The following is a 25977-nucleotide window of genomic DNA, read 5'->3' as shown; positions in this document are numbered from 1 at the left end:
AGCTTCTCCCCCCCATCAAAGAAGTGGGAAGGTACCTTATACAGTCACAAAGCTTCAGATGAGTCATAGGTAAGACTGAGCTCTTTTCTGAGAGCCAGTGCTTGTAAGAAAGCAAAACAATACAGAACTTGCCTATTTAATTGCAACCCTAGATCTCATCAACAGTCCAAGTTTTCTTAATACAGGCCTTGTCTCTTTCCCCAGCAGCAGCCAGTGCCCAGTAAGCATGCAAGGAACTCGCTGCCTGGGGGTTTAGGGATCTCTCACTGCTGTGCTGCGATGGGGATTATTTGCTACACAGCGAACTGTTCTACCACATACAGTGAAGGCATCACCGCTTGGCTTTGCAGCAATAGCTCATCAATAGCAGAAAAGCTTTCTAATACAGCTTTTTATGACCTCGTGGTAAATGCTGATGCACTTATTTATCTTTGCCTGTGCAGGTCACTGCTTTTAATTTGACTGCTCTCACTTGCAATCTAAATGCCTGTATCTGGAAAGAAAATTATTTCCTCTTTTGCATGTAGTCAAAACTGAATACCTGAAAAACATATGGAAGGTAGATCATCCCACCCTAAATTAATACATCAATCCTATCAATAAATGTATGTTTTATTGAAAGTGTGGCATAAAACACTTTGCTGTGAATATAAATTTATAAACAGCTCTTGATGTGAGGTTTTTTGGCAGGGCTTACCAAATAACGCAATTCACAGTACATTTGATTTACTATGTGTGCTCATTAGTTTTTATATCACTTTTAAAAAAAAAAAGAGTTGTTGAACTTTCAAATCATAAGTGATCATTTTTTGTCAACTATAAAAATCATGAGTTTGCAATTTTTTCACTCTAGTACTCGAGAAACTGCCAGCTATTTAAAACTGTACCTTTATCATTATTCACAAAGTCTAACAAAAATAAATACAATTTTGAGGTTGTCTTTGGCATGTTGGAATTCAAGGCAATTCTATCTTTTAGCAGCACAGAGCAAAGAAAAATAACATACCATACAATGCACTACTAGATTCAGCCTTACAAAGAGAAGAGAACGTAGTACAATGCAAACTTTAATGTCAATATATACAGAGCTTTAAAGAAAACTTTTAAAATTAAATGAAATAAATACAATATGATACAAAATCCACAATATGCTTAGAGAAAGAAATGACAGTTACAATATCTGATAACGGGGACCTTTTGTATAGTTTCATCTTTTAAGTACCTCATAGCATGTGATTCATTGCACACCCTTTTCAATTAATGCCCTTTCGTATATTGAGATTTATAGCCAGTCACGTGCCAGAATAGTTTTTAGCTCTAATCAGAGTATCAGTGCAAGATGCCAAAGTGCTTGGGATATTATGACAACACAATTACTTAGCCAATGCTGCTTAAAAGCCTAATGCAAAACACACAAAATAAGAACACTTTGTCCTGCAAAGGAGATCCACCTTGAGCATTTTAGTTCTCACACACACAAAAAACCCAAACCAGGATCCAATTTTTTTCAAACTCATTACTGGTAGTAAGCTATCTCCCAAATCTTAACCATTAAAGATCATTTAAAGCTTTCAAAAAGTTGCTTTCTTTACATAGAAAAATCTCAAGAAAGCCAGTCACTGACTAATTGGAGAAGGGACTTCTAGTTACATAAGTTACTACAATATTCAAGTCAGCTACAGCTATACCCTAGGATTTTATTTTCTTTAACTTGCTTTCATTCTTTTATTCCCACAGGAAAATATAGGCATAATAACAAATTAATTCAGGGGAGTACATTTAAGAAAAGACACTGAGGATATGTAACTAAAGAGGCATTGATGCAGAAGGATGGTACACGAACAAGTGTGTGTATGTTACCCGTAGGTACCAGTACATACTCAAGAGAACTGAGTGAGCTGTCACGGAGCAGCGTAAAAAACAAAAACAAAAAAAGAGCTCTGATAGCATTACATAAGGACTTGATAAGAAGCCATTTGAAAACTTTGAGAAACCTGCTCCTCCCTTCCCTCCCACAAACACTAGCAAAGTTTTAGACTAGACAGGTCTAAAAAACTTAAGTGCTACACAAGTACATGAACTCCCCTTAATTGCATTGATGTTTTATTCTAATTGCATTGATACAAACCAATGTAATTACTATATTACTGTCTATTTAACTCAATCCTCACAAGCTCCCCAGCTTTTCCAATTGCAAAATTTGAGGGCAGAGAGAGATGTGTCACTGCAAACGACCAGTGCATATTGCAAGTAACTTCCAATTGTTAAAGTGGCTAGATGTAATTTTAACTACTGAACATTTCAGTTAATTTCTCCAATACATATATGAAAGTTAGCTTTGGAAAGTGAATTAAAATATGGAATACCACTCAAGCTCTGCACGAGTGATGTGTGTGAGGTTTTGGATGCCTTCTCTGAATGCTAGAATAACTTTTAAAACCATAGAACATTAGCCTCAGCTAGATAGCGTGCTTAGACCATCTACTTAGGCTTTTTACAGGGTCAGAAATAATTTCAGGCATAAGAGGAAAAATATACACCATGCTAACAACAGCATTTAGGCAAGCCACAAAACAGTGACTTAAATCATCTGCCCATGCCGATTCTCTCTGGTTTGGGCACTCTTCATTATGCACCACTGGTGGATGTTGATGCCACCGCACAGCTTTTGAACACAATACAGGAATACAACAGAGCTTCTCACTTTTCATCAAAAGGAAAACTGAAGATAATAACTGCAATATTGAAGGGGTGAGGTGAAGAGAAGCAGGTACATCAGGTACGTGCTCCAGCTACAGTTTATGTCTGAGGGTTATCTACTCCCTTCAGCAAGAACTGTATCAGACTCTGTGCTCTTGAGATCTAGTACTTAACTGCTATTATCAAAGCCAGAGTGGAAGTTATCTTGCTGTCAGAAAGACACCACACCCAAAATATAAGATCACTTGATAGTAATTAGTTCTCCAGAAATTCTTTTAAGTAATATCCATATTTCTTTATAAAAAATAAAAAAGTCACTCTTTTACAAAGTCTGTGTTAGATCATAAATAGCTTGTAATCTTGAACTGTGCAGAGACCATACAAAACGCTACTGACCTTTCACTCCAAGAGCATGTTCAAGCGTTATTCCATTTCACACTGAACTAACAATGCAGTCTGTTCATGGGCATTAGTAATTGAACAAAAGTTTGAAAAGTATGAAAAATTCCAAAAGAAATATCAAAATTAAAGTAAACTCTCTTGTATCCCTGCATATCTGACGTTTCAAAACTGATATGCTAAAATATTCACAGCAAGTTCCCTTCCCCCTCCCCCCCAAAATGATTTATGGATTAAAATCAGCATACTAGAGTACACAGGTCTCATTAAATACAACAAAGATGTTTCTCCACATGATTTCCATGTGATAAGACAAATTTTAATGCTGTAGTCACTAAAACCCTGCTTTCACCCCAGGAGTACCGTTAGCACTACAGGCTAGTAATGATTTAAAAAAAAAAAAAACAAACTAGAAAGGATAACCTTACAGATGTTTAAAAATCTTTGTGAAGAATCAGAATATCAACCTGATTTGCACATTCTTCCTCTTATCACCTTTGTTTTGCACATTGAGAAGAACTTAAGTTATCTTCAGCTGCTTACAACTGCTTTTGTGCAAAATGCTTTTAAGGTGCTTATAATGTGGTGCTCCTAAGCAAGCTAAAAGAAAATGCCAGTATAAACACTGTTAAATGATTAATGAATAAAGCCATTAAAGACCAGCTGCTACCTTGCAGGAAAGCTGAAGACGATTCAAATTTGACATTTATGTTCCATTCCTTGTGTTACCCTCTAGACCAATAGTTTTTCCTATTGTGTTTCAACCCATATTATACCTGGACCTCAGCCAAAACAACTAATTTCTACCACCATTTTTCCCCTCCATAGTGTGAACTCAGATTTTTCTGGTAGTCATTTGTAAATTTACAGACAAAAATTACAGGCTGTAGATGAGAATTTCACATGTATTCTTTTGGACAAAGGTCTCTAACAGAGAAAAGGATGAGCCAATTGCACAAGGGACAGATCTGGTACTAAATAATAAACTTTCCAGGAAGCAGTCACGTTCTTTGATAGCTTTCAAGCATTTCAAACAGGCACCTCAAAAATCAGGCACAAATGGCCCCAGTAAGCTTCCAACATCAACCAAACACTCAAATTTAGTATGGGGTATACTCTGCATGATACAAATAGCACACCTATGTCTGCTATATCCATAAAGTCTCAAATCTATATATACTCAGACCTAACAATTGGGCCAGAAGATTTCCATCTTCCCTTACTGCATCAGAAGAAAGCAGCTTATCTAATAGTTCTTCTGTCTCAAGTACTTCACAGGTATAAGCAAAAATCAGCCAGCACCCTTTGCATTTTAAAATCTAAGTTAATATTGTCACTTTTGAAAGTTAGGCCAGAATTTTCCTGAAAGCTTTTTTTTTTCCCCCCCCTTTCTGCCATCACAAATGTCTTTAACTGGCTACCAAAGGTGTCTGGAACAAGTCAGCGATGGACAGAAGTGCAATTTTTGGTCACTTGCATTCTCAGATGGTGAATAGTCCAACTGTTGATCAATAATGTGTTTCCTAATATTTAAAGTTAATACCATCGTACCACTGTACAATTTTATTGACATAATGTCTACAACATGTGAAAATATTTTAAGCTTATTATCTCTGAATGTATTCATTCCTAGTTTACTAACAGATGCAAGCCAGCACTGGTTTTGAGTCAGAAAACTCCAAGACAATTCTGGCCCTGAGATTTGTTTCCTTTCTACCACAACATTTTTTAGAAAGAGCTGAAGTCATAACATGAAGACAGACAGGAAGAGTGAGTGCTGGCAAAAGGATATTGTCAGTAACTGTGAAATTTCTGGGTCACTATTCTCTTATCGGGGTACACTGCAAGGCTTTTTTTATTTTTCCCAAGCTACCCCTACAGTTAGGCAAATTTAGTTTTGTTTCTGTAGTATTTGTACATGCAGCTAGAGATTCAGGTAGAAGCAATATTCTATAAGAAAAACAAATAAATAAAAAAATCCACATGCCAAGTTTGATATAACAAAGTGTCAGTTTGTCTTATGTGCCAAACAAACTTAAGGTTAGTTATATTCAGTAGAAAGAACTGCTAAGGAAACAGAACAGTTGTCGTACAGACAGATATGCAATAATAAAATTTTTAACAAAACTGGATGACATGATGTTTTCGTACCAATATTATTTCAGTCCTTATTTTTGACAGTTTATACATGTATTTACCTTCTCCAGCTCAGCGCCAGACAACGACATTCATGGCAATAACCACAAGTGTTTGTTTTTTTTTTTTTATAAGAGGCCATTTTTCATAAATGAACAAATTAAGTTTCCAGGTAAAGTGCAGAACCTTACCCATTCCTTTTGTTTATATTTTCACAAACTTACCAATTACTGGCACCATGCAAACACAGAGCTGCCAAATTAGCACTAATGCATTTAATTCTGGCACAATACATTAGTCATCTTTTTTTATAAAAGAATGAACAAGTTAATTGATTCACCTTAATTCACTTAAGTGCCCAATTACAAAATTAAAAATTTGTCCTTCAAAACAGGGTCTAAATGCATGAAGAGAAGGAAAAATTTACACTGACACTTTTTTATGTACAACTTGGCCAGTGGCAACGGTCCCCTAAACTTTTTTTTTTTTTAATGAACCCACCAAAACTATACAGAATGCGAAATATTTGCAACAGATCTCTTAAAGGACAGTGTCAAGAAATTCATCATGGTGTACCTGATGTTTAAATTAACCCTAACAGATACAACCTGTAAAATAACACAGTATGAACCTGTGGCATTTTTTTTTTTCTTTTTTAAAAAAAGGACTTCTATAGAATTCAAGTAGTGTAGCAGGAAACCATAGATGCCTTTTGATCACAGGTCAGGCAAAGTAAAGCCACTTATTGGATTTTCTCCTTGCTTCTGTTTGCTAAGGTGTCCCAGTGGATCTATAAGTCTGTTGATGTTAGCTTTTTCATGCTCCGTCGCTGAGCTAAACTTGAGGCTGCAACAGGCTCTAACACTGGCTGAAACGTCTTGTGATTCAGTGCAGAATATGTAGCAGCCATGGCTCCCTAGAGAACAATGAAATAGATAACAAGTTGTAGAAGTTATTTTTAATCACCAATAGAATAATTCAATATTAAGTTCATAAAGAGAAAAATAAGATTTATGTCTGATCACATACATTTTCTAAAGTTTGTGTTGAATGAAAAAAACATTTATTGCTGATTCCTTCAGCAAGGTACATAACATTGCTTTTCCTTTGCTGTGTATTTATTTAACATACATTCAATATAGCTGTTACCTTTTAACGTGAGTCAGATTTGGTACCTTCTAAGCAACAAATAGCATCAGTTCATGAAATACAGCCCCTTCAGTGGCTATTCAGGTCCTGACTTACGAACACAACACTACTAAGACTGGCTTTCACAGGTCCTTAATCAATTTTGTTAGATTAAAAAGCAAGTTGTATAAGCTGTTTACGTAGAACATGCTTGTGTGTCGTAAGTCAGAATCGCAGATACAAACTGAACGCATAAAACAAGTAAAAATTGTAGCTTGATAATTTACTTAGGAAACATGATCTGGTCACAGAAACAAATCCCAGAAGATGTCACAAAATACCTGTAATGGGAAGGAACCCACAAGGACTATTGAGTCCAACCCCTGGCTCCACACAGAATTCAAACCTATGTCTGAGAGCACTGTCCAACTGCTCCTCAAGCTCACTGCCCTGGGAAGCCTGTTCCAAGGCTTGAATTTCTCAAATAAGAATGATAGATCTGTGGAAGTTTTAGATAACTGAGATATCTGGTTCTTGTATGGCCAAAAGCTACCTTCATCTAAGAAAGCACAAAAAGAATGAACAGAAATATTTCTTCCCTCACATACAGGTTAAAAAAAAAAAATCTATTTGTTTGCTTAAATAACTTAAATGAAGATGCACATACTGGCAAAAGAAAAAAAAACACCAAAGATAAGAAAATCAGTTCTGTCAGTAAACTCTCAAAGCGATCCCAAATCATTGCACATCCATTAACTCAAGCAATATACAGTCCTCTGGTTGTTTTACCTTTACTAGATGTGGTGCATCTTGCCTGTTTAGTTGATAATGGGGCAACTGGTCTCTACAGGCTATCCATGAATGTTTTAATACTTGCTCTGCTGTATACCTCTGATGCGGATCTACATGAAGCATATGTGATAACAAGTCCTAAATAAAAGTGAAAAAAAGATACATGCTATATATTAAAATTGTTTTAATTAAATATTTTAATTTTGGCAGTAATGAAAAAATGTGGCAGGGATTAACACAATACAAACAAAAACATCAGTAGATCATTTTGTGCCCTGACACTACAGAAGTCTGAAAACAATGTGTTGTACTATAATCAGTTTAACAAAGCAGGCCTTTATTGTAAAGAAACTTACTGTTTCTGTGCTTCATATTTCAGTTTGTTCATTACTAATACGCTCTATGAAAGACTAGAAATACTGTTAGAATTTAGCAGAAAGATTTTATGGAAGAAAACTATTGGCAGATATCCATCCACATTCATACTACACACCTGGGATCTGCTGACTACGCATTACAGTTGAATTCATATATAGCTATATATTAGCAAAATATTTTTCTTTCAACGAGGTATATAAAGAGTAAAATCAAATAAGAATGGACATTTTTCTTTGCTTAGAAGCACTAGTAATATGCTATGAATTCACTGTTGGTCAAAAAGTGAGCTGAATAGAAAAGGCAGAGGAATAAAGGCAGGAAGAACTTGAAAGAAAATTAAACAAGCAGGAACAAGCTGACAAAATGTTCCTTTTTGTTTAGGCACAAAATATTAAACATTTATGACTATATACAAGTTAATTACTTGTGGATAAGATAGAATTAGCAAACAAGTATTCTGAATCACTCCTATTGAAATGCACAAGTTATTCAGTTCCAAAAGATCAGGAAGAGACAGTATTAATGCCAAGATTTATAAAAGGTAAAAAAAAAAAAAAAATGGTGACTAAGATACCTACAGAGCAGGCCAACACTAAACCCCTAGAACCTAGAATTGTAATTCAGTCTTCAAATAAAAGGACAACAGCATAATCAAGCTGATAAAAATTTGCAAGATATTCAAACATACTGAAGTATTAGTTTAATATTTGAAAGTAACAGCAAAAACAGTGAAGACCTGACAAATTCAATATTGAACAAGTTAAAAGCATGAACTGAACCCATACTATAGAAATAAACACATCAATGCAAAGTAAGTTGCTACTACAACAAAGACAAATGGAAGAATGACTTTAGTTAAAATACAATTAAAAAATAAAATACAAGCAATACCACATACATCTGGTTTTGGTCCAATAAAAACAATGACTAAAAAGATTAGGAAAGTCTAAATTAGATTTTAAGAAAGATAGATCCCAAGTTAGTGACCTGTGGGAAGTAACAGCGTGTAACTCTCAGGTTTTTACTGTACACTTCTAGTTCAGTTCTCACTAGAAGTTGGTAAATTGAAGGGCTGGCAGCTGGATAGAATTATGAGCCAGCCAGAACCTTACAAAATCAACAAAAACAAATTCAGAGTCCTCCACTTGGGATGGAGAAATCCTTGCCAAGTACAAGCTGGGGATTGGCTATCTGGGGAATTGCTTTGCTAAAGATGACATGGAGGTCTAGATAGGACAGCAGGCTGAACTACAAGCATGACTCAACATTCAAGAAGTCTGACAGCATCTTGGATTGAAGCACAGTAAGTAGATTGAGAGAGGTAACAGAACTCCTTTACTTAGGCCAAAAGAATTAAGGCTAGGAAAAACCAAGAGATGTTCCACAAGAGATGTTACTTGAAACCAAGAGGAGATTTTTCCTCATTTACACAGTAAGAGCTGCCTGGCCAGGTTGCACAAAAACCTTGGAGGTTTTCAAGATCAGATTTAAGCCCTAGCTACCTGCTCTGACTGATACGATGAAGATGATACTGCTTTTGAATCATAGAATCACAGAATTCCTTAGGCTGGAACAGACCTTCAAGATCATCAAGTCCAACCAGAACCTAACCATACTACCCTAATTTTAACAAATCACATCCCGGAGCACCACATCCAAACTGTTTTTAAACACATACAGGGATGGTGACTCAGCCACCTTCCCGAGGAGCCTATTCCAGTGCTTAACACCCTTCTTTACAGAAAGTTTTTCCTGATATCTAAACTAAACCTCCTCTGGCACAACTAGATACCTGCAAACTTTACTGTAATACTGCAATTAAGAATAGCAAACTACTGTGTTAGTCTAATATATTCTAGTAATTCAATAGATGTTCTTTTAAATACCACAAAGTTACAAAGGGAAAAGAAAAGCAGAAAAAAAAATTTATACCTTTGCAGCATCAGAAACAGTGTCCCAGTTGCCTCCACTTAACGAGAATTTTCCGCTGCCTATCCGTACCAGGATCTCCTCAGGAGTATCATTAGGACCATTTGCAAATGGAGTATAGCTATTGACAGGGAGAAACAAAAAAACCTCATAGGTAAGAAATTAAGAAATTGATAGAACCTCATAAATCATTCTGAGTAAATATTCCACTGACAGAGACATTACATACTATCAATTCTTACAGTTTCAAAGATGAAATGCTACTACATTTTCTTTTTCCCCATAATTATAGTTTGTATAGAATAAATGAGAAACGGAGACTGAAAAGATGCTGTAACTTCTTATCTTAATAACACATTCTAACTAGTGAAGACTTAGAAATTAAACAGAAATTATTCATAAAAACAAAAACTATGGTATGCAATAAGCATTCAAAGCAATTGAAACCCATTAACAGAAAGGCTAGTAAGGCTAGTGTAATAGTGTACATACATTCCCAACATCTAGACAGAGTAAGCAAAACATGCACGTATCTCTGGGCAAAACTGGAAGAATATCATTGATTAAAAAAACAAAAAACACCAACACTAAGAGTTAGTAAGGCTTACACAACAAGATCATTGGGTTTGGATTTTTTTTAAATAACTTAATGGATTTCTGTAAATTCAGGTTATTTTCCTAAAATTCCTACTGTAAAGAATTCAAAAAACACCTGAATTACTTAAATACACACTATGTAAATATCAGAAGTATTATAATGTTTTGGCATCTTCTATGATCACAGGCTAATACCAAGTTAGTTTTAATAATAACAATCAAATGTTACTCAGATTAATTATATTTTAACACCTCTTAGATTTCAAATCAGCACGATGAAGTAATAAAACTTAAGGCATCACATCTTAGCACTCCGAAAGCTCTACATAGAAGAAAGATCAACCAGCATCATCAGCAAGTGTTTAGGAAGTATCCCAGCCAGCTTAATTCTAGTACTTCAAATGATACAATTAAGGGGAACAAAATAGAAAGCTAGGAAGTCATGCTGGACTGTTCTTCTCCTGTTCTTGTTACCTGCCATTTCTTCTTGTTCAGACAATGTTTCTTAACTTCACAGGCAGCATACTGCCCAAGATCTGCATGGCTGCACATCAGTCATGCAGTGAGCTGAGCTTGATGACAAAATCATGGTGATAGTAGTGATTTTACACAGAAAAGCACAATATGATCAAGAACAGTTCCCAATAGATATTTATCTGTATGACAAAACTTACTTTTATACCTGTCAGAAGAGAATTCATTAGCAAGTTTATAAAAGCTATTAGTTTAAGTGCTTTATAGTGTTTAATGAATGTTTAGAGTTTAGAAAACTTAAAAGCTTACAAGTCAGAGAATTCTATAAAGGGTCATGAGCCAAGCCTGCAGAAGACGACACATGAGTTGACTACAAGGACACTACGGTGGGCAAAAGGAGGGGCAGAAGGATTAAAAAACAGAAAGCTAGACATACTAAATTATCTCTCATAAACTAGAGCAAGTCTTTGGCATCCTCTGGCCACATACTAGGAAAGAAAGAAGTGCTGAAACTAACTGTAAGATAAACCTAATTTCTGTATGCCTTTTTAACTCACGGCTTCCAGTTCCACTTAAATGTCTTTTGTTCTGCATTCAAATCAGTGAAGCAATCTCTTAAAATTTTAATAAAAGCAGGGATTTGTGCAGCATGCTGAAGTTGTAGGTAAGGAAAAAAAAAGCTAATATTTCCTCACCCTGCCAACATTGTGTAAAGGAGAACACCCAAGCTCCATATGTCACAAGCAGCATCATATCCCTGCCGCATGAGAACCTTGGGGGAAAAAAAAAGGTGTTGAGACTTTTCATTTATAAAAAAACAAGAAGAAAAAGCAAACAACTCCAGCCCCCACATGCAACCCCAAACCACTACCACTACACGCACAAGCTATGGATGGATAAGTCAGTCCCAGTATAGGTTGAAGTTTCATCATTAGTTGTTCTATGTACAAGTTACAGTTACTATCTACAATATTTCTTGTTTCCAGAAAATTATCTTAAGATTCAAATCCATCCTTATTTCCTGAAGGTAAATCCTTTTAAAGTTAACCTTTTTAAAGCAGGTTTATTATAAGCATATAAGTACTTAATCAAGTCTGGTGCATAACTATATCTAAAGAAAACTAGCAGGTTTTTTTATGTTTTTTTTTTTAATTATTTAGAAGTGTTTTTTTTAATTTTTTTTTTTTTAAGTAAGTTGATGCATCAAAAACAGCACAGAAGACACATGGCAGCTTAAGATACCTCTGGTGCCACAAAGTTTGCAGTGTAGCACGGAGTTAGAAGTAGCCCATTTTCTCCTCGAAGTTGTTTTGCAAATCCAAAATCACAAATCCTTATAGAATCAGCATTATTTGAATCATCCATATATAAAATATTACTAGGTTTAAGGTCTCGATGCACTACCTTTAAACAAGAAATTTTAAAAGCCATCATTTAGATGACATACAAACACATGTACGTGCAGTTTTGTTATTTATAAAATATAGTCTCTACATCAGTATACCTATTAACACTTCTACACTATTACCCAACTTTCAAGTAACAAACATTATGTTTAATTTAAACTCAAAGCCTACTCATAATGTAAATGGAATTAACAGAACCAACTTGCAAATAAGCATAAGTGAACAAATATTGTCTGTTTCATTATCTGTACAAGTTAAATGGCTTGCAGAATAATAGGTAGGATGGGTTGCTAATTACTTTTTAAAAAAATATAACAAATCTTCCTTTCTGCCATAAGAAAAGCACATAAGATGTGTTTGTTAATTCAAAGCAACGTGAATGAAGCTATGACAAAAGAGATCACTCACTCCTTGGCAGTGCAGGTAGTCCACAGTCTTAGTGATAGTATATAATACAGCACTAGCCTCTCGTTCTGAGAAGAACTTTTGTCTAAGAATTCGATCAAGCAGCTCTCCTCCCTTCATCAGCTCAGTGACGAGGTATATGAATCTACCATCATCATACACCTGAAGTTGAGCAAGCACATATACACACACATATTCAACCACATCATCCATAATTGCAGATCCTGAAAATCTGGAAATTATAGACTACGCTGTTCACCTATTCATGTGCATGAACATGAAGTGCAAACAGCAGGGACTGTCAAATTTAAATCCATAATTCAAAAGCTTTAAAGTCTGAAGTATAAAGAAAGCCTATATGTTATTCTCTGAGAAGTTGAGATAATAAATCATTAAATCATGACTTAGAATAATACTTCCTCAGTCTAGGAACTTCTGTTGTAAGAGGAAACTAGCCCTACCGTTCTCTATTCCTTTTCCCCTCCCATAGATGGCTTTTTAAACGCTGACACTTTGCATACACATGACACATGCAACTGTATTTTCAGATTCAAATTGCCAACACATATTTGAAAGAAGAAAAATATGACTTAACAGGTACATCAATTCTCAATTTAAGTTCATTAAACCATCTTCAGAAAATATTAGTATCCAGATGATTTAGAAATAATCAATTCTTAATTATACAGAGATCAATACATATATTTTGCTATGTAAAAGAAAGTTTACAAGCCCCAATAAACTCCCTATATCTATGTTTATTTATTGTATATTTTGTAACAAAGTAGGAGACAAAGGTACCTACATCCTTTAAAGTTATAATGTTTGGATGCTGTCCATAACGCATCAGAATCTCAATTTCTTCTGAGGGATCCCTCTTGCTTTTATCAATTATCTGAAAAATAAAGTAACAAAAAAAACTTGGTAAATTTCAAAAATTGCTAAAGTTTAATGCTTATTTATAGTGATTAATTTTATCTTCCTGCTTCACATCTCTGTTTACTCAGTTCTTGTTCCACCTTTGCTACCAGTTAAGTTTTGTATCATTGTCTATTCTGCTCCAGTGGGCAAAGGAACTGATGTAACTGTCTGAAGGATCACTTCCCTGCAGCCTAGCCCCAACTTAGTGGATCTCACCTAGTTTACTTCAGGTGTGTTCATTACAATACAATATTCTCAACTTCAAAGCTGTAATTTCAAAAACCAATTCCTCAACGCCACAACTTCACCAACAAAAAGAACTATAGAAGCCTATATGGAATTTCACTTAATGAAGAACACTCATTGTTGTGGAGTCTCCTTCTCTAGAGGTATTCAAGACCCACCTGGACACCTACTTGTGTGACCTGGTGTAGGGAGCCTGCTTTGGCAGGGGGGGTTGGGCTCCACGATCTCTGGAGGTCTCTTCCAACCCCTACTATTCTGTGATTGTTCACAGTATATTAACAGCTACAGTAACTGGAGAACCCATGCATTTAAATTAAGGTCTGCTACAAAAGAAGGCAATGAAATCTATTCAAAATACCTTTACAGCAAACTCCATATTTGTAGCTATGTGTATACATCGCTTGCAAACAGAGTAGGAGCCAACACCAATATCTTCCTTCAGTTCATATACGTCAGTAAACTGCGCACTGTTCCCATGAAGTTGCTTGAGAAACAAACACATATAAGCCGTCATCTGGAACTCTTTATAACAGTACTATTTTCAACAGCAAAGGTTTTTTTTTTGTTTTGTCTTTTTTTTTTTTTTTTTTTAATTTTTGCCAGTGCTTTCTTTTGAATACTCACACCAGAAAGATTCACCTCCCCACATCCCCAGTTCTGGAGTTAAAATAAGCATTATTAAAATGATTCAACAGAATATTTTATAACAGACTCCACAACATAAAATAACAGACTGCGAATGTTAGGTTCTGGCATTTGAAAAAAAGTTTACAAAAAAAATTTTACCTGTACTATTGGCAGTATGTTGGTGAGTGGTGATATTTTATGATCTTCTACAGTAGTTGTTGCAACAAAACTAAATCCTTTAAAGAGCTGATGTGCATTCGCACTAGGTGGAACTCCTGGAGAATCTAGTTGCATACACATTTGATTAGTATGACCACAACTTAAAGCTATTTTTGACTGTTTGCATGTTAGAAGAAAGATTGAGGAAAGGAAAACAATAGTGGCACTATGCATTGAATAAGATTCCTGTCCTGCGATCTGCCTTGTTTTTGTCTTTTTTCCTTTCTTTCAGCAAACTAAAGGAAAGGGAAGCCTGGACAGATTTAAGATGAAATTAACAGCTATTCTCATTATAACAGAGCTGGTCTTGCCTTCCCCCTTCCTTGTCATCACATCTAGAAAAACAGTAATTAAAAGAGAGAAAGAAAAAAATACTATGCTAATAATAAATGCTACAGTGACTTAAGAAGGTATTGAGTTATGTTTTACATCATACAATTCATATCTCACCAGCTCCAATCTCCTAATTCAGCACACAATGGAAATACCATACTAAAAATTTTTATTTGACCCCTATAAACCCATAACATTCACCAACTTAAAAACAGTGGATGCGTATTTACCTTTTGGTGTTTTTGCTGTAAATTCTGGATCGAAACAAAAGGTATCTTCTGGTTTTCCAGAAGCAGGTTTAAACGGGGGCTGAATTTCTCTTCTGAACAGTTTCTGTAGTAGGATGACAAAAGTCTTAATTAAGAGTGAATGAAACTTTGGTTTCATCAAGGTAAAGGCAACTCAAGCGTCACCACTGTATTAGAACAGTTTTCTGAAAGAGTGAATAATACACAGTAATCAGAAAAAGCACAAATGTATGCAAAAATGAATTTATATTTATGTGTCTTCGATTTGAAGCGTTAGGGGAATTGTTACCCAGCAAGTCAAACAATACTACTTTTCTTGCTCTTCTGAATCTGTTTTGTCTACCAAGTCTGCACTTTTTAAACTACGGTAGCAGGCTGCCACTCATCCCTAGTTCTTCTCTCGTTTATTCAGATGAACACCCATAGTGCAACTTCTATCTTCATCTCAGATCTAGTTCATTGCCATTTCAAACAGCTCTTACCATCCCAAAATATCCAAACTGGAAAGATGTGGGATACAGTTTTTGCTTTTGTCTTGGACCCAGAATAGAAGCAGCTCTCACAAGTGACAGAGATATTCCTTTTAGCAAGGTACTGCCAATTCCCAAAGCAACTATTCCAGGTTTTTCCTGACCTACTCAACTAAGCCTAAATGAGGAAAAAAAAATAAAAGGCTTCTCATTTTCTTCTCATTCACTCAATAGGCTTTAGAAAAATGTTTTACCAAAGGATAACAAACCAGCAATATAAGTCTAGCTTATAGTTACAGAAAATTTTACATTAAATGATGTCAAAACCCCATGCTAAGCTCAGGAAGTTCTGAGAACATTTTTTCTTGGCATTTGTCTTGCATAGTCAGACCTCTCTGCAGGTAATATTTCAGTAATGAACGTACTTCCCCATAGCCAAAACCAGGAATATACAGGAAAGAGAGACCTGTACTCATCCCAAAGAAAATGAAATAAAACACAGAAGTGTTCATCAATACCACCATGGCCAAATAAATACAAGAGTTAGAACTGCAGAGTTTTTGAATTTGCTTACTTGTCTTTATTTCCAGCTCAGCTCTCTCCAAAAAACGCTAGCTAACTTAAAACAGCCTTCTCTCACTAAGTATATTCACATAAAATACTCCCATTACTTAAAAGTCTGCTTGCTAATCTGGACTCTCTATGGAGATCTACATAAACACAACTAGAAAGCCAACTTCTCAGAAGTAAGTAGAAGAGAAGGATAATGACAATAGACTTTAAAACAGTTAAGCACAGTATTGACTAGCATTGCAGGTAGTCTAGTCAGCACAGCAACTGTTCCATCTACCCTTTCATAGGCATTATAGCAAAGGAGTGTTTACAGAGTATCTTTACCTGTTGCAAATGTTTCTGGGCAACACATCTAAAAAGGCATCACATCAAGGTGATAAAAACATAAGAAAGCAGCCATGAACTTGGACAGTAGTCTGATCAACTCAGAGCACCAGAATCAATACTTCAACTGTGTGGAATATGACTAGTAAGACTGGAATGTGCTACGGCTAACTACAGTTAAGCCAAAGAAAACGACAGTCACAGTGAGGTTTTGTGCCCTGCACAGAAGACATGAGACATGCTTCAACTAGATGGACACTTATTCCAGAGAATGATTCTTGCACACAGTGAATGCCAACACCTTCTACCAACTACAGATGTTGTAAGAGACAGTTTAAAATTCAGAATGTTGCAACTCTAATTACTGAACAATTAAGTGCCCACTTTATAATTAATTACTGTGTACCATAAACACTACAGCTCCAGATGCCAAGGAAGATTACAGCAGTAGCCTGAATGTAACAGTCAGCAGTACTGCAGTATTTACTGTACCCTATTCAGATACAAATACCTATAAGCTATATCACATACACAAAAGATAATTTTGTATTATCTTTTATTCAGATATTTATTATGTCTATAATTCAGATCATTTTGTACTTACATTCCAGTCAACAGTAGAAAAAAAAGGATGCCTCTTGATTTCCTCAACTCCATCTGAACCAGCTCCTGAACAAAGAAAATATTCAATTAAAAAACTCTTTTGGGGTAAAGTCTTTGAACAAAATTGCATGCAAAGATGCTTAGTTGTTTGTTTTAAATCTTGCATAAGGCTTTTTTTTTTTTTAATAGAAACTGTTAAAAATCAGAAATATTTCAAGGATACAAAATACTTCACTAAGCACATTCACCTCCCTGATGAGGTACATGAGAATAAACAAAACCCATAAATACAGAGTGTCAATACTTGGTCAGTTTTATTCTCACTGCTAAAAGAGTCACTGGTTCAAGAAAATAATAATTCATTAACCAGACTCAAGAATTCATGACCTAAGCTGCCAAGAAATGGCACCAGAAGTCAAATTTTACTGATCATCAACACCAAAGTCTGGAAAATCCCCAGCAGCTGCTTTTCTTAAGTAACAAACTCAGTCCATTGACTTTCATTTCAATGATCCAAACAAGTTGACCCACCTAATCTATTTGACGGGTTCCTTTTAAATAGCATCCTCAGAAGACTTTGTGCTTCAGGGCTGAGGAACTGAGGCATACCAAGTTTTGCTCTAAAGGAAAACAGAAAAAGTAAGAAAACAAAATTTATCTTAGTGAAAAGAGTGGATACAGGCTTCAGTGCATTATATGATGCATTAAGGATTTATTCTAAGTTCTTGTACAGTATACACATTTAACTCATTAGCTTTTCACTTTCACCATATACATCAATGGTTACCAAAAGCAAACAAAAACACACTAAAAATACTCTCTCCAAGCCCCCTAAACAAGTTTTATGCTAGAACTAAGTAAAACAATTATATTGGAACATGTAAGCAGTTCAAAAATATCTTCAAGTCACCAGTATGTTGTCACCAAACCATCTACTAGAAATAAGGTCTGAAGAAACTCAAATTCCAAATTATTTGACGAGCTATTAGCCCCTGAAGAGACTGCAAACCTTTCACAGTAAGCAACACTACAAATGCAGACTACCATGTTAACAGAGCTGCTCCTTCATCCCTTTCTTAACTATCATCCCCTCAAAAGGCCCAAGGCTCTGAATGTGGTCCAAAGGAAATTCTTTAACTAAGCACAAACAAAGGTGAGAACGTTTGCCTAACAGCTTCCCTTAGAAGTTACCAGCTTACCCAGCTAGTCCTGTTAGACAACTTACGAGGCAACTGAGGTAATGTAATATGAAAATGTGAATGCATAAGTGCACTGTACATGTATGTACATAAAGAAACACCTGATTAACTACTGCTTACAAAACAAGGAATTCTGTAACAGTAGCAATATATAAGACCAGAAGTGGCAAGTAATGCTGTTCTAATACACTGCACTGTTATTATTTTTTATTACACACCTACAGTGAAAATACAAGTTTATCCCTATGATTTTGATTCCTGCAGGTACTCAACAGCATTTCCATAGTCTAGGATCTAAACCTTATTTCTGTGTGCATGAGGGTGCGGGGAGCTTTTGTGTTTCTTTGCCAGTTTTAATACTCTCAAGCAAGAGCTGTTACACGTGTTTAAATTACTCTTTAGAAAGTCAGAAAGTGTAATAAAATATACTTACTTCAGTATCATATTCATAGTTTCATTTCGATCTTTACCTTGAAATGGTAGTGTACCAGTAAGCATTTCAAACTGAAAAGAACAAATGTTAATCTAAATCAACACTTTTTTCCCCCCAGATGCTTAAAGTGCTAAGTAGTGTACTCTTCCCATTGCTACATTAGGCAACTGGCACAAACTTTAAAAGATATTAAAAAAAAAAAAATCTACAGATCTAAAAATTGCTTTTAATCAGTACTTTACACAATAGTGGAAAATGGAATATCTTACATAAGCTACTTTAATTAGAGTAATAAAATGCCTTCTGTAACCTTACTTTAGATGTTGCTGTACTATGAAAGCAGCAAGAACAAGTTCTAAAACAGTACTTTACTTCAATGTCAATATGTATATTTCACACTATGCTCTAACGCATTACAGCAAACACATAAGTGCTAGCATTACTGCTCACTGCTCTGCTGCACTACAGTTAGCCTGCTAGGCACTACTCTTACAAAAACACAATTAATAATCCATTTTTACTCCATTCTTTTAAGTAGCATGGAGAATAAATACAGAAACTGAAGTTTCACACTGTGACAACTGTTGAGCAACTAAATGGACCATATACACGATTTGAGGTTCCTAGCAAGTATTCCTTACAGTGCTATGCAGCTATAAAGTTTTATTCAAATTAGTTTCTATTTCAGTAGCACTTCAGTTGTCAACTTTTCTCTCCCTCGCTTAAGCTTTCTTAAATCTGGACAAATCTATTCTAGGCCTTATTTCATTCACTTCAAACATCAGCAGCATATTTATGACCCTTAAGCCAGGTAAGCAGCAAAGCATACAGTACCATAAGAACACCAAAGGACCACCAGTCAGCACTCTGGTTGTGCCCACGCCTGTTTACTACTTCCGGTGCCATGTATTCTACAGTACCACAGAAAGAATAGGCCTTCTTTTCTTGATCTACTGATTCTTTGCTGAGTCCAAAATCTACAACAACAGCATTACAAGAACACAGCCAGTAAAGAACTTTAAGAGAAAACAATACTGTAAATAGTTTTTCAGAATAAAAGCGTTGACAGATTCTGTTTGCTTGCTTATAAGAACATAAGAACATTATCCTAATCCTTCATGAAACAAGATACTGCAGATATCCAGGGACAGCAGAAATTTAGTTTACCATATGCCAGAGACATTCTATAAAGTAGTGATTAGCCAGTGTTACCACTCAAAATATTAGTAACTCAGTATTTTAAACATTACATACTCAGAGCCTTACAATAAACAGAAGTTCTTGTTTCCTACTTACTACCTGTTTAATTCATACACAAAAATGTTACAAATAAATGCATTTTGTAGAATGTAGACTGTATTACTAAATGATGAAAAAGGCCCTCGACATTAGTTCAATTCTCAAGACAAGGCTCTCAGCATTCCCTTCTCTGAAAAGGGAAAGGATTCCTAATGAATTAGTCTTTGCTTTCAGAAGGAAGGAAGAATTAAGATTGAATTTAAGTATATTATGTAGAATTTTAAAAATGTTGCCCTTTATAATTTTCCATCACCATTATTTAAGTCTTTGAGAATTTAAACAGTTTTTTCACCCAGAATCTAACAGTGGTATCTACAGACCAAAACATAAAATGAAATCTATACTAGTTTCACTTTAAATGTAGTATTTAGAAATGCATAGTCATTTATATTTTCCACATATTCAAATCCTTTACTTTTGTACATAGTATATTCTAGATGATATATTTCCATTGTTCCTTATAAAGCATATTACTGCAATTTCTAATGCTTTTTTTACAGTGATAAGCCCAAAACACAATAACAATAATAACAACAATAATAATAATCTAGAAGCCTTTTTACACCAAGAACATAAAAAGAAAAAGTCTCCACCAGCAACTTTTAACCAGATTGGGCTCATATCTCAGTTATTACTTGTACATCTCTTAGCTAAGCTTACACAGGCACACACACAGAAAGTGCTGGACTAATAAATGTTACCTACCTGTTAGCTTGATATGTCCTGCTTCATCAAGCAAAATGCTGAAAATTAAAATTCACATTCACCAATAGACATAAACAGAAATATTTCATGTAACATTTAAAATGTAGTAGTTCATTTTTATCTCCTCCAACATCCATCATTAAATTAACAAGTCAATATCACATTTAAGTTACAGATGTATTTTACTTTTAAAAAATTACCAAAACATTTTCAAATTTTTACATTACTATAGCAGAAAACACAAAGCAACAAGCAAAATACACGTAATAGTGGTAAAATACATTTTACTTTACTTTTCTGGCTTCAGGTCCCTGTATACAATTCCCAAGCTGTGAAGGTGATCCAAAGCAAGGGCCAGTTCTGCGAGGTAGAATTTCACATCTTCCTCTGTAAACATAACCTAATAAGAACTGTATAGATTTACCTTCTGATCTTGTCTTCAATTTTTAAAACTGCAATCTAAAAAAAAAAAAATTCTCCTATCTGCCTTAACTTCAAAACAAGATTTAGCAGTAACTTATGAAATGATAATTCAGGAATTTACCTAACAGATATTATACGATAATACACACTAATCATCATGATAACCATCAAGTAAAAGAATGATCTGCAATATTTAAAAATAACTGTAGTTACCACAGAGCATTGGTTAGTTTTCAAGGTAATTAACTGTTGTATTTGGTGTTACTGACCTCTAGGATTCCACAATCCTACACCATTGCCTTCCACTGCATCTAAGTTTTTATATAAGCAGCTATTTTTCTGGCATTATCACCAGGTGTCTCAACTGACATTAAAAATATTCAGACAAAAATTAGAAGTATGTAAAGTAAAACATCTTGTGAAAATAATGGATGAGAAAATTAGCAGTAGGATCTGAAGAGCCTAATGTCCTTTTAAGAAAATTTAAAAGGCCCTACCGAGACACTGAAGAACCAAGTGAACTTGCATACCGAGTATTTTATAGTGATACTTTTTTTTTTTTTTGTCTAAAACACTCAGCTGGTTGTTTCTAATTTTCATATACAATAATTGTATCTGCTTTGGCTTTTGTCAAGTTCTAGAAAGCATGAGGTAAACTAATAATCTTCAAGCTTAAAACCTCAAATTCAATTCCAAAAATTAAGTCAACTATTCTCCATGTCTCAAAAGAACTAGCAACAAGAATAGCCATCTCAACTGCAAAGTAATAATACTTAATATTACAGTCATTGGACTTACTGATTTAGTAGTATACTGATCAGTACTTTGAATTGCACATAAATATGTAATCTCTTGCACTAGCAATAAAAATATTTCCAATTTTCAGTGTCAGTTATTCATACTGTATGAATGATAAAGTTGTTACATGACAAAAACAGCACAAGAAATTTCACTTTTTTTTTTTTTTTTTTTTTTTAAGAGCAATGTTGATTCTTTTTCATTTATATCCAAAAAGGAAAGATAACATTATTCTTTGGAACAGTCAAAATGCAAATCTCAAAATATAACAATGCTAAGTGGTAATCCACAGCCTTGGAATAATAACTTCATTTAAAAACTACTTTGCGTTACATTAAATATAATGCAAGTCAATGTCATTAAATTTTACCAACGAAAACCTCATTAACTACTCATTTAATTTCCACAGTTGAAACTCCCATACCCGCATTAGAACTTCAACACCAACAAAAGCATTTTAATAACCTCATACTAAACCTAATTAACTTAAAATAATCCTCATATAGAAAGTATGAAATACTGTGGGGAATTTACATTTGTATCTGCCTGCATTACCAGGCATTTTTGAAAACATCCTTTCTTCACAACAGAAAACAGGCACCATTTCCTCTTATACATACATACAGCAAATGTTTAAAAGCTATCATAACTGGTAACAGAAGTTTTCAAAAAAAGTATAAAATTAGTAAGAATAACCTCACAATCATTAATTCTTTATACCTGAGGGGAGTACATGGCTGAATCAGCCACCTAGTTACCTTTATTATGGATAAGCTTGCATCCCTTAACTTAAGTATAGTCAGTAATCCTAGCTGTGTTAGTGCACAAAAATAGTTCTTCATACTCTACGAGAACATCCTCTCTAATCAGACAGCCTGTGTCAAAGCAGAGACAGACCCCTTTCCTACCTAGACTTCCAATAACCCTTTCTACAGCATGCCTGACCCCTTAACAAAGTTTTTAACCTTTATTTTTAGAACTTAAAGTTAATAGTGCTCATTTCTTAGAGATGATCAATGTTCTAACAAGGTCAATTTTCTTAAAAATCAAACAAAAACATTCAGTAAAACTTGATTATTATTATTTTTTTTTTTTAAATAGGAAGAAGGTAGAGTTCATGGACTTAGGTACTGAGGATACAAACACCTCCACCTCTATGCCATTAAAATAATAAATCAGATAGATACTTTCCTAAATGAGGAAAAAGTGGGTAACTTCTTCCATATTTACATTTTTTTAAAAACACTGGAAAAGCTCTTTAAATGCAAAGTTGTTGGAAAATTTTCCATTAAAAAATTTAGAGCTTTATGGATGGTTTGTAGAAAGAAAGAAATTTAAACATGGTAATACAAATACATATAATACAAAAAATACTTTATGACAAATCTAAAGAAGAGGCAGGCTGTGTCACATTTCCTCCTCAGTAACTCTCTCTCAAGAAAGCAACATAAATGAAAAATTATAGCTCCAGTTACATGCCAAACTTAGATGGCAGAGGAATGCCTTCAAAAATGCTCAAGCTTCGTGAGATTAACCACTGGGATTTATTTTACAATGCAGCAGAAATCTCTTAGAGATGCAGGTTTCAAGGAGCATCTACACTGACTACAAGGACAAGAAGTATATAACTGCTTTAGTGATTGTTGAATTTTAACTTACTTCAGTTGGGTTTCCAAGCAACAAAACATTTTTAGACAAAAGAACTGGCCTTTGTAGACACCAGAGAAAAGCTCAGGCTGCTAGCTAATAAACATTTAAGGTTACAGCTTGTTATTCTGCAATATGTAAAGAAAACCCAACGAAGTTCGTGAAAACTTGACCATGGCCAGAATAATGAGAGTAACCAGGGAAGAGTTTCCCAGCAAGGGGGAAAAAAAAAAAAAAAAAAAAAAAAAAAAAAAAAAACAAGCCCTAATACTGTCAAAGACAACCTCTGTAAGGCTGAGTTAAGATAAACTTGTAGGTACTTACCTCTTTGGATAATCGCGTGAATACATCTCCTCCCCTGAGAAAATCCAATATTAAATATAGCTTCCCTTCAGTCTGAAAAGCTTTCAAAAAAAAAAATCAACAGTTGTGTGTGACAAAGATGATCTACAAAACATATCTGAATGTTTTTATAACATGGAGACTTCAGTCAAACAATGCTTTTGTTTTGGAACTGACATAATTCAGTAGCCAACATGAAATTTACACAAGTTGCTAATCTAGGCTTAATTTTAATCAATGACTCCTTGCTTTCTTCTTCTTCACAGAACACAATCTTAGTCATAAGAGATTGTTAAAACACTATTGTTTAATTTCTCCTTTGCCAAACAGGGAAACCAATTACATTAATGGCTGTTTGGGTCTAACTCAAACATAGAAGTCTCTGCAGAACTCTTAAGAAGAGTTTTCAAAAGAAATCTTGATTTCAAAAGTACTTTATTGAAAATTTAATATTGTTCTTGTTTCATCTGCAATAGCGTTAGTTTTCTTCCTAGTGTTGTGCTGTTGATTTAGGATGAAAATGAAGTTGACAATGCATTTCTGATTAGCTGATGCTGAGCAGTGCTTGCACAGGCCAAGGATGTTTCAGCTTCTCATGTGGCCCTACAAGCAAGGAGGCTTTGAGGGCAGAAAGAGCTGGGAGGGGATAAAACCACAACAGCTGACCTAAACTGGCCAAAGCGATATTCCATGGCACATGGAGTCCTGCTGCACAGTAAGACTGGGGGAGTTGGCCAAGAAGGGGACTGACAATGTTTAGGGCCTGGTTGGGCACTAGTCAACAGGTGATGAAAAATTGAGGCACAACCTAATTGCTTTGTTTGTTCTTTTTGCTTTTAAAGTTTTGGTGTTTTGTTTTTTTTTTTTTTTTTTTTAGCAATTCACTGGGTTATACCACAATACATATATAAATATATATATACACACACACACACGTAAGCTCTTTTCTCAGCCTTGCTATTTAAGGTTGCTAAAACCACTTCAAGTAATGAAGAAATTGAAGCAAAATAAATACCAACCATAGTGCAGTTTGACGATAAATGGGTGATTTACTTCTACTAATATATCTCTCTCCATTTTTGTACGAACTCTATCCCGAACTGAGGAAAAAAAGAAGAGCACCAGTAACAAAATTTAATATGTGTAATATGAATGGAACAGAAATTTGGAACATCTTCAGTGTCCAAACTTTTACCTTTTTAACAGCACAAAGTATTGTTACCATATCTAATTTTTAAGTCTTCCATAGAACACGTTTTCAGACATCAAAACTGATCTTTCTTACCTGTCTCTGCATCCTGTTTTAACTAACTTTAACTTCTGAACTATTTGTACTGAATACATATGTTCCACTGTTAAGATCACTTTAGCCCTCTTCAAGTACTAACACATCCCATTTGTATGGAATTGCCTCCATTAAAGTACCTCCTGAAAGCCAAAAATCTCTAAGTTACCTCACTAGGGCACCTATGAAAATTAATAACTTGAATTTCAGCCAGAATAGAGTTTAGCTTGAATATTTAGGCTCACTTACTCAGTTCACTAATACAAAAAAAACCCCAAAAACTAAGCAGAATTATATAATAGTTTTAAACTCTGAAAAAAGGGCGTTTTACTACATAATTAAGCCATCTGGTCAGATTTGAACTCACATTTTTGATCTTAAATCTTTTATCAAATAAATATTTAGACACATTTAAGACAGACAGGTGCTGAGACCTGCTTTATAAAGTTTAAAAGACATACCTTTTAAAGAAGCTTTTTTCAATACTTTCATTGCATAAAGTTGTCCAGCATCAGGACCAATTATTTTCCTTACAAGGAAGACCTAGTAATATAAACATTGCCTTTAAAAATCATAACCAGAAATATTTTACATATATATTAAAATCAACCTTTTTTTTTTTTTTAAACACAATTACTTTTAACTTCATCAATACTGACAGAGAGCAGAGAACATATCATTAGTTTCCATCTCACTCCCCAAAAACACCACAGAATGAAAACATGAAACAAGATTTGCAACAAGACTTTTTGCATAAGCAAGATTGGTAAGCAACTAGAAAACTACCACAAAGCATTTGCTGGCTTCTTGCTAGTTTCAGACAACTTTTGGTATTCTTCCCTAAGCATTCACTTCTAAGGAAAAGACAAAATTGCATTACCTTGGTCAAATTAAACTACCAAAAAAAACTACCACATACACTACCAAGTTCTCTTAAG

At 34.7% G+C, this 25977-nt stretch overlaps 1 protein-coding gene across 4 annotated transcripts in view; it reads right to left on the bottom strand.

Moving 5' to 3' along the window:
* Positions 1–1051: 1051 nt before the first annotated feature.
* RPS6KA6 (ribosomal protein S6 kinase A6) overlaps positions 1052–25977 on the bottom strand; it is a 40571-nt gene continuing 15645 nt past the window's right edge. For 2 of the 4 annotated variants that reach the window (XM_085230469.1, XM_010715254.4), the window contains exons 4-22: positions 25501–25582; positions 24774–24854; positions 23737–23816; positions 20838–20944; positions 20545–20582; positions 19375–19517; positions 18541–18611; positions 17440–17528; positions 16910–16974; positions 14921–15023; positions 14298–14422; positions 13870–13995; positions 13150–13239; positions 12348–12506; positions 11776–11937; positions 11229–11305; positions 9466–9583; positions 7153–7293; positions 1052–6151 (exon numbers count right to left, since the gene is read on the bottom strand). In XM_085230469.1, the coding sequence (XP_085086595.1) occupies positions 6026–6151; positions 7153–7293; positions 9466–9583; positions 11229–11305; positions 11776–11937; positions 12348–12506; positions 13150–13239; positions 13870–13995; positions 14298–14422; positions 14921–15023; positions 16910–16974; positions 17440–17528; positions 18541–18611; positions 19375–19517; positions 20545–20582; positions 20838–20944; positions 23737–23816; positions 24774–24854; positions 25501–25582 (1983 nt within the window). In that variant the 3' untranslated portion in view covers positions 1052–6025. Of the gene's footprint in view, positions 6152–7152; positions 7294–9465; positions 9584–11228; positions 11306–11775; positions 11938–12347; positions 12507–13149; positions 13240–13869; positions 13996–14297; positions 14423–14920; positions 15024–16909; positions 16975–17439; positions 17529–18540; positions 18612–19374; positions 19518–20544; positions 20583–20837; positions 20945–20968; positions 21004–23736; positions 23817–24773; positions 24855–25500; positions 25583–25977 lie in introns of all 4 variants that reach the window. The other 2 variants (XM_085230467.1, XM_085230468.1) reach the window with 2 other exon arrangements.

The sequence above is a fragment of the Meleagris gallopavo genome, chromosome 9, assembly GCF_905368555.1.
Source record: "Meleagris gallopavo chromosome 9, MGAL_WU_HG_1.1, whole genome shotgun sequence".
Lineage (NCBI taxonomy): Eukaryota > Metazoa > Chordata > Aves > Galliformes > Phasianidae > Meleagris > Meleagris gallopavo.
The sequence above is the reverse complement of the archived record's forward strand: the minus strand, read 5'-3'. Positions and strand labels throughout refer to the sequence as shown.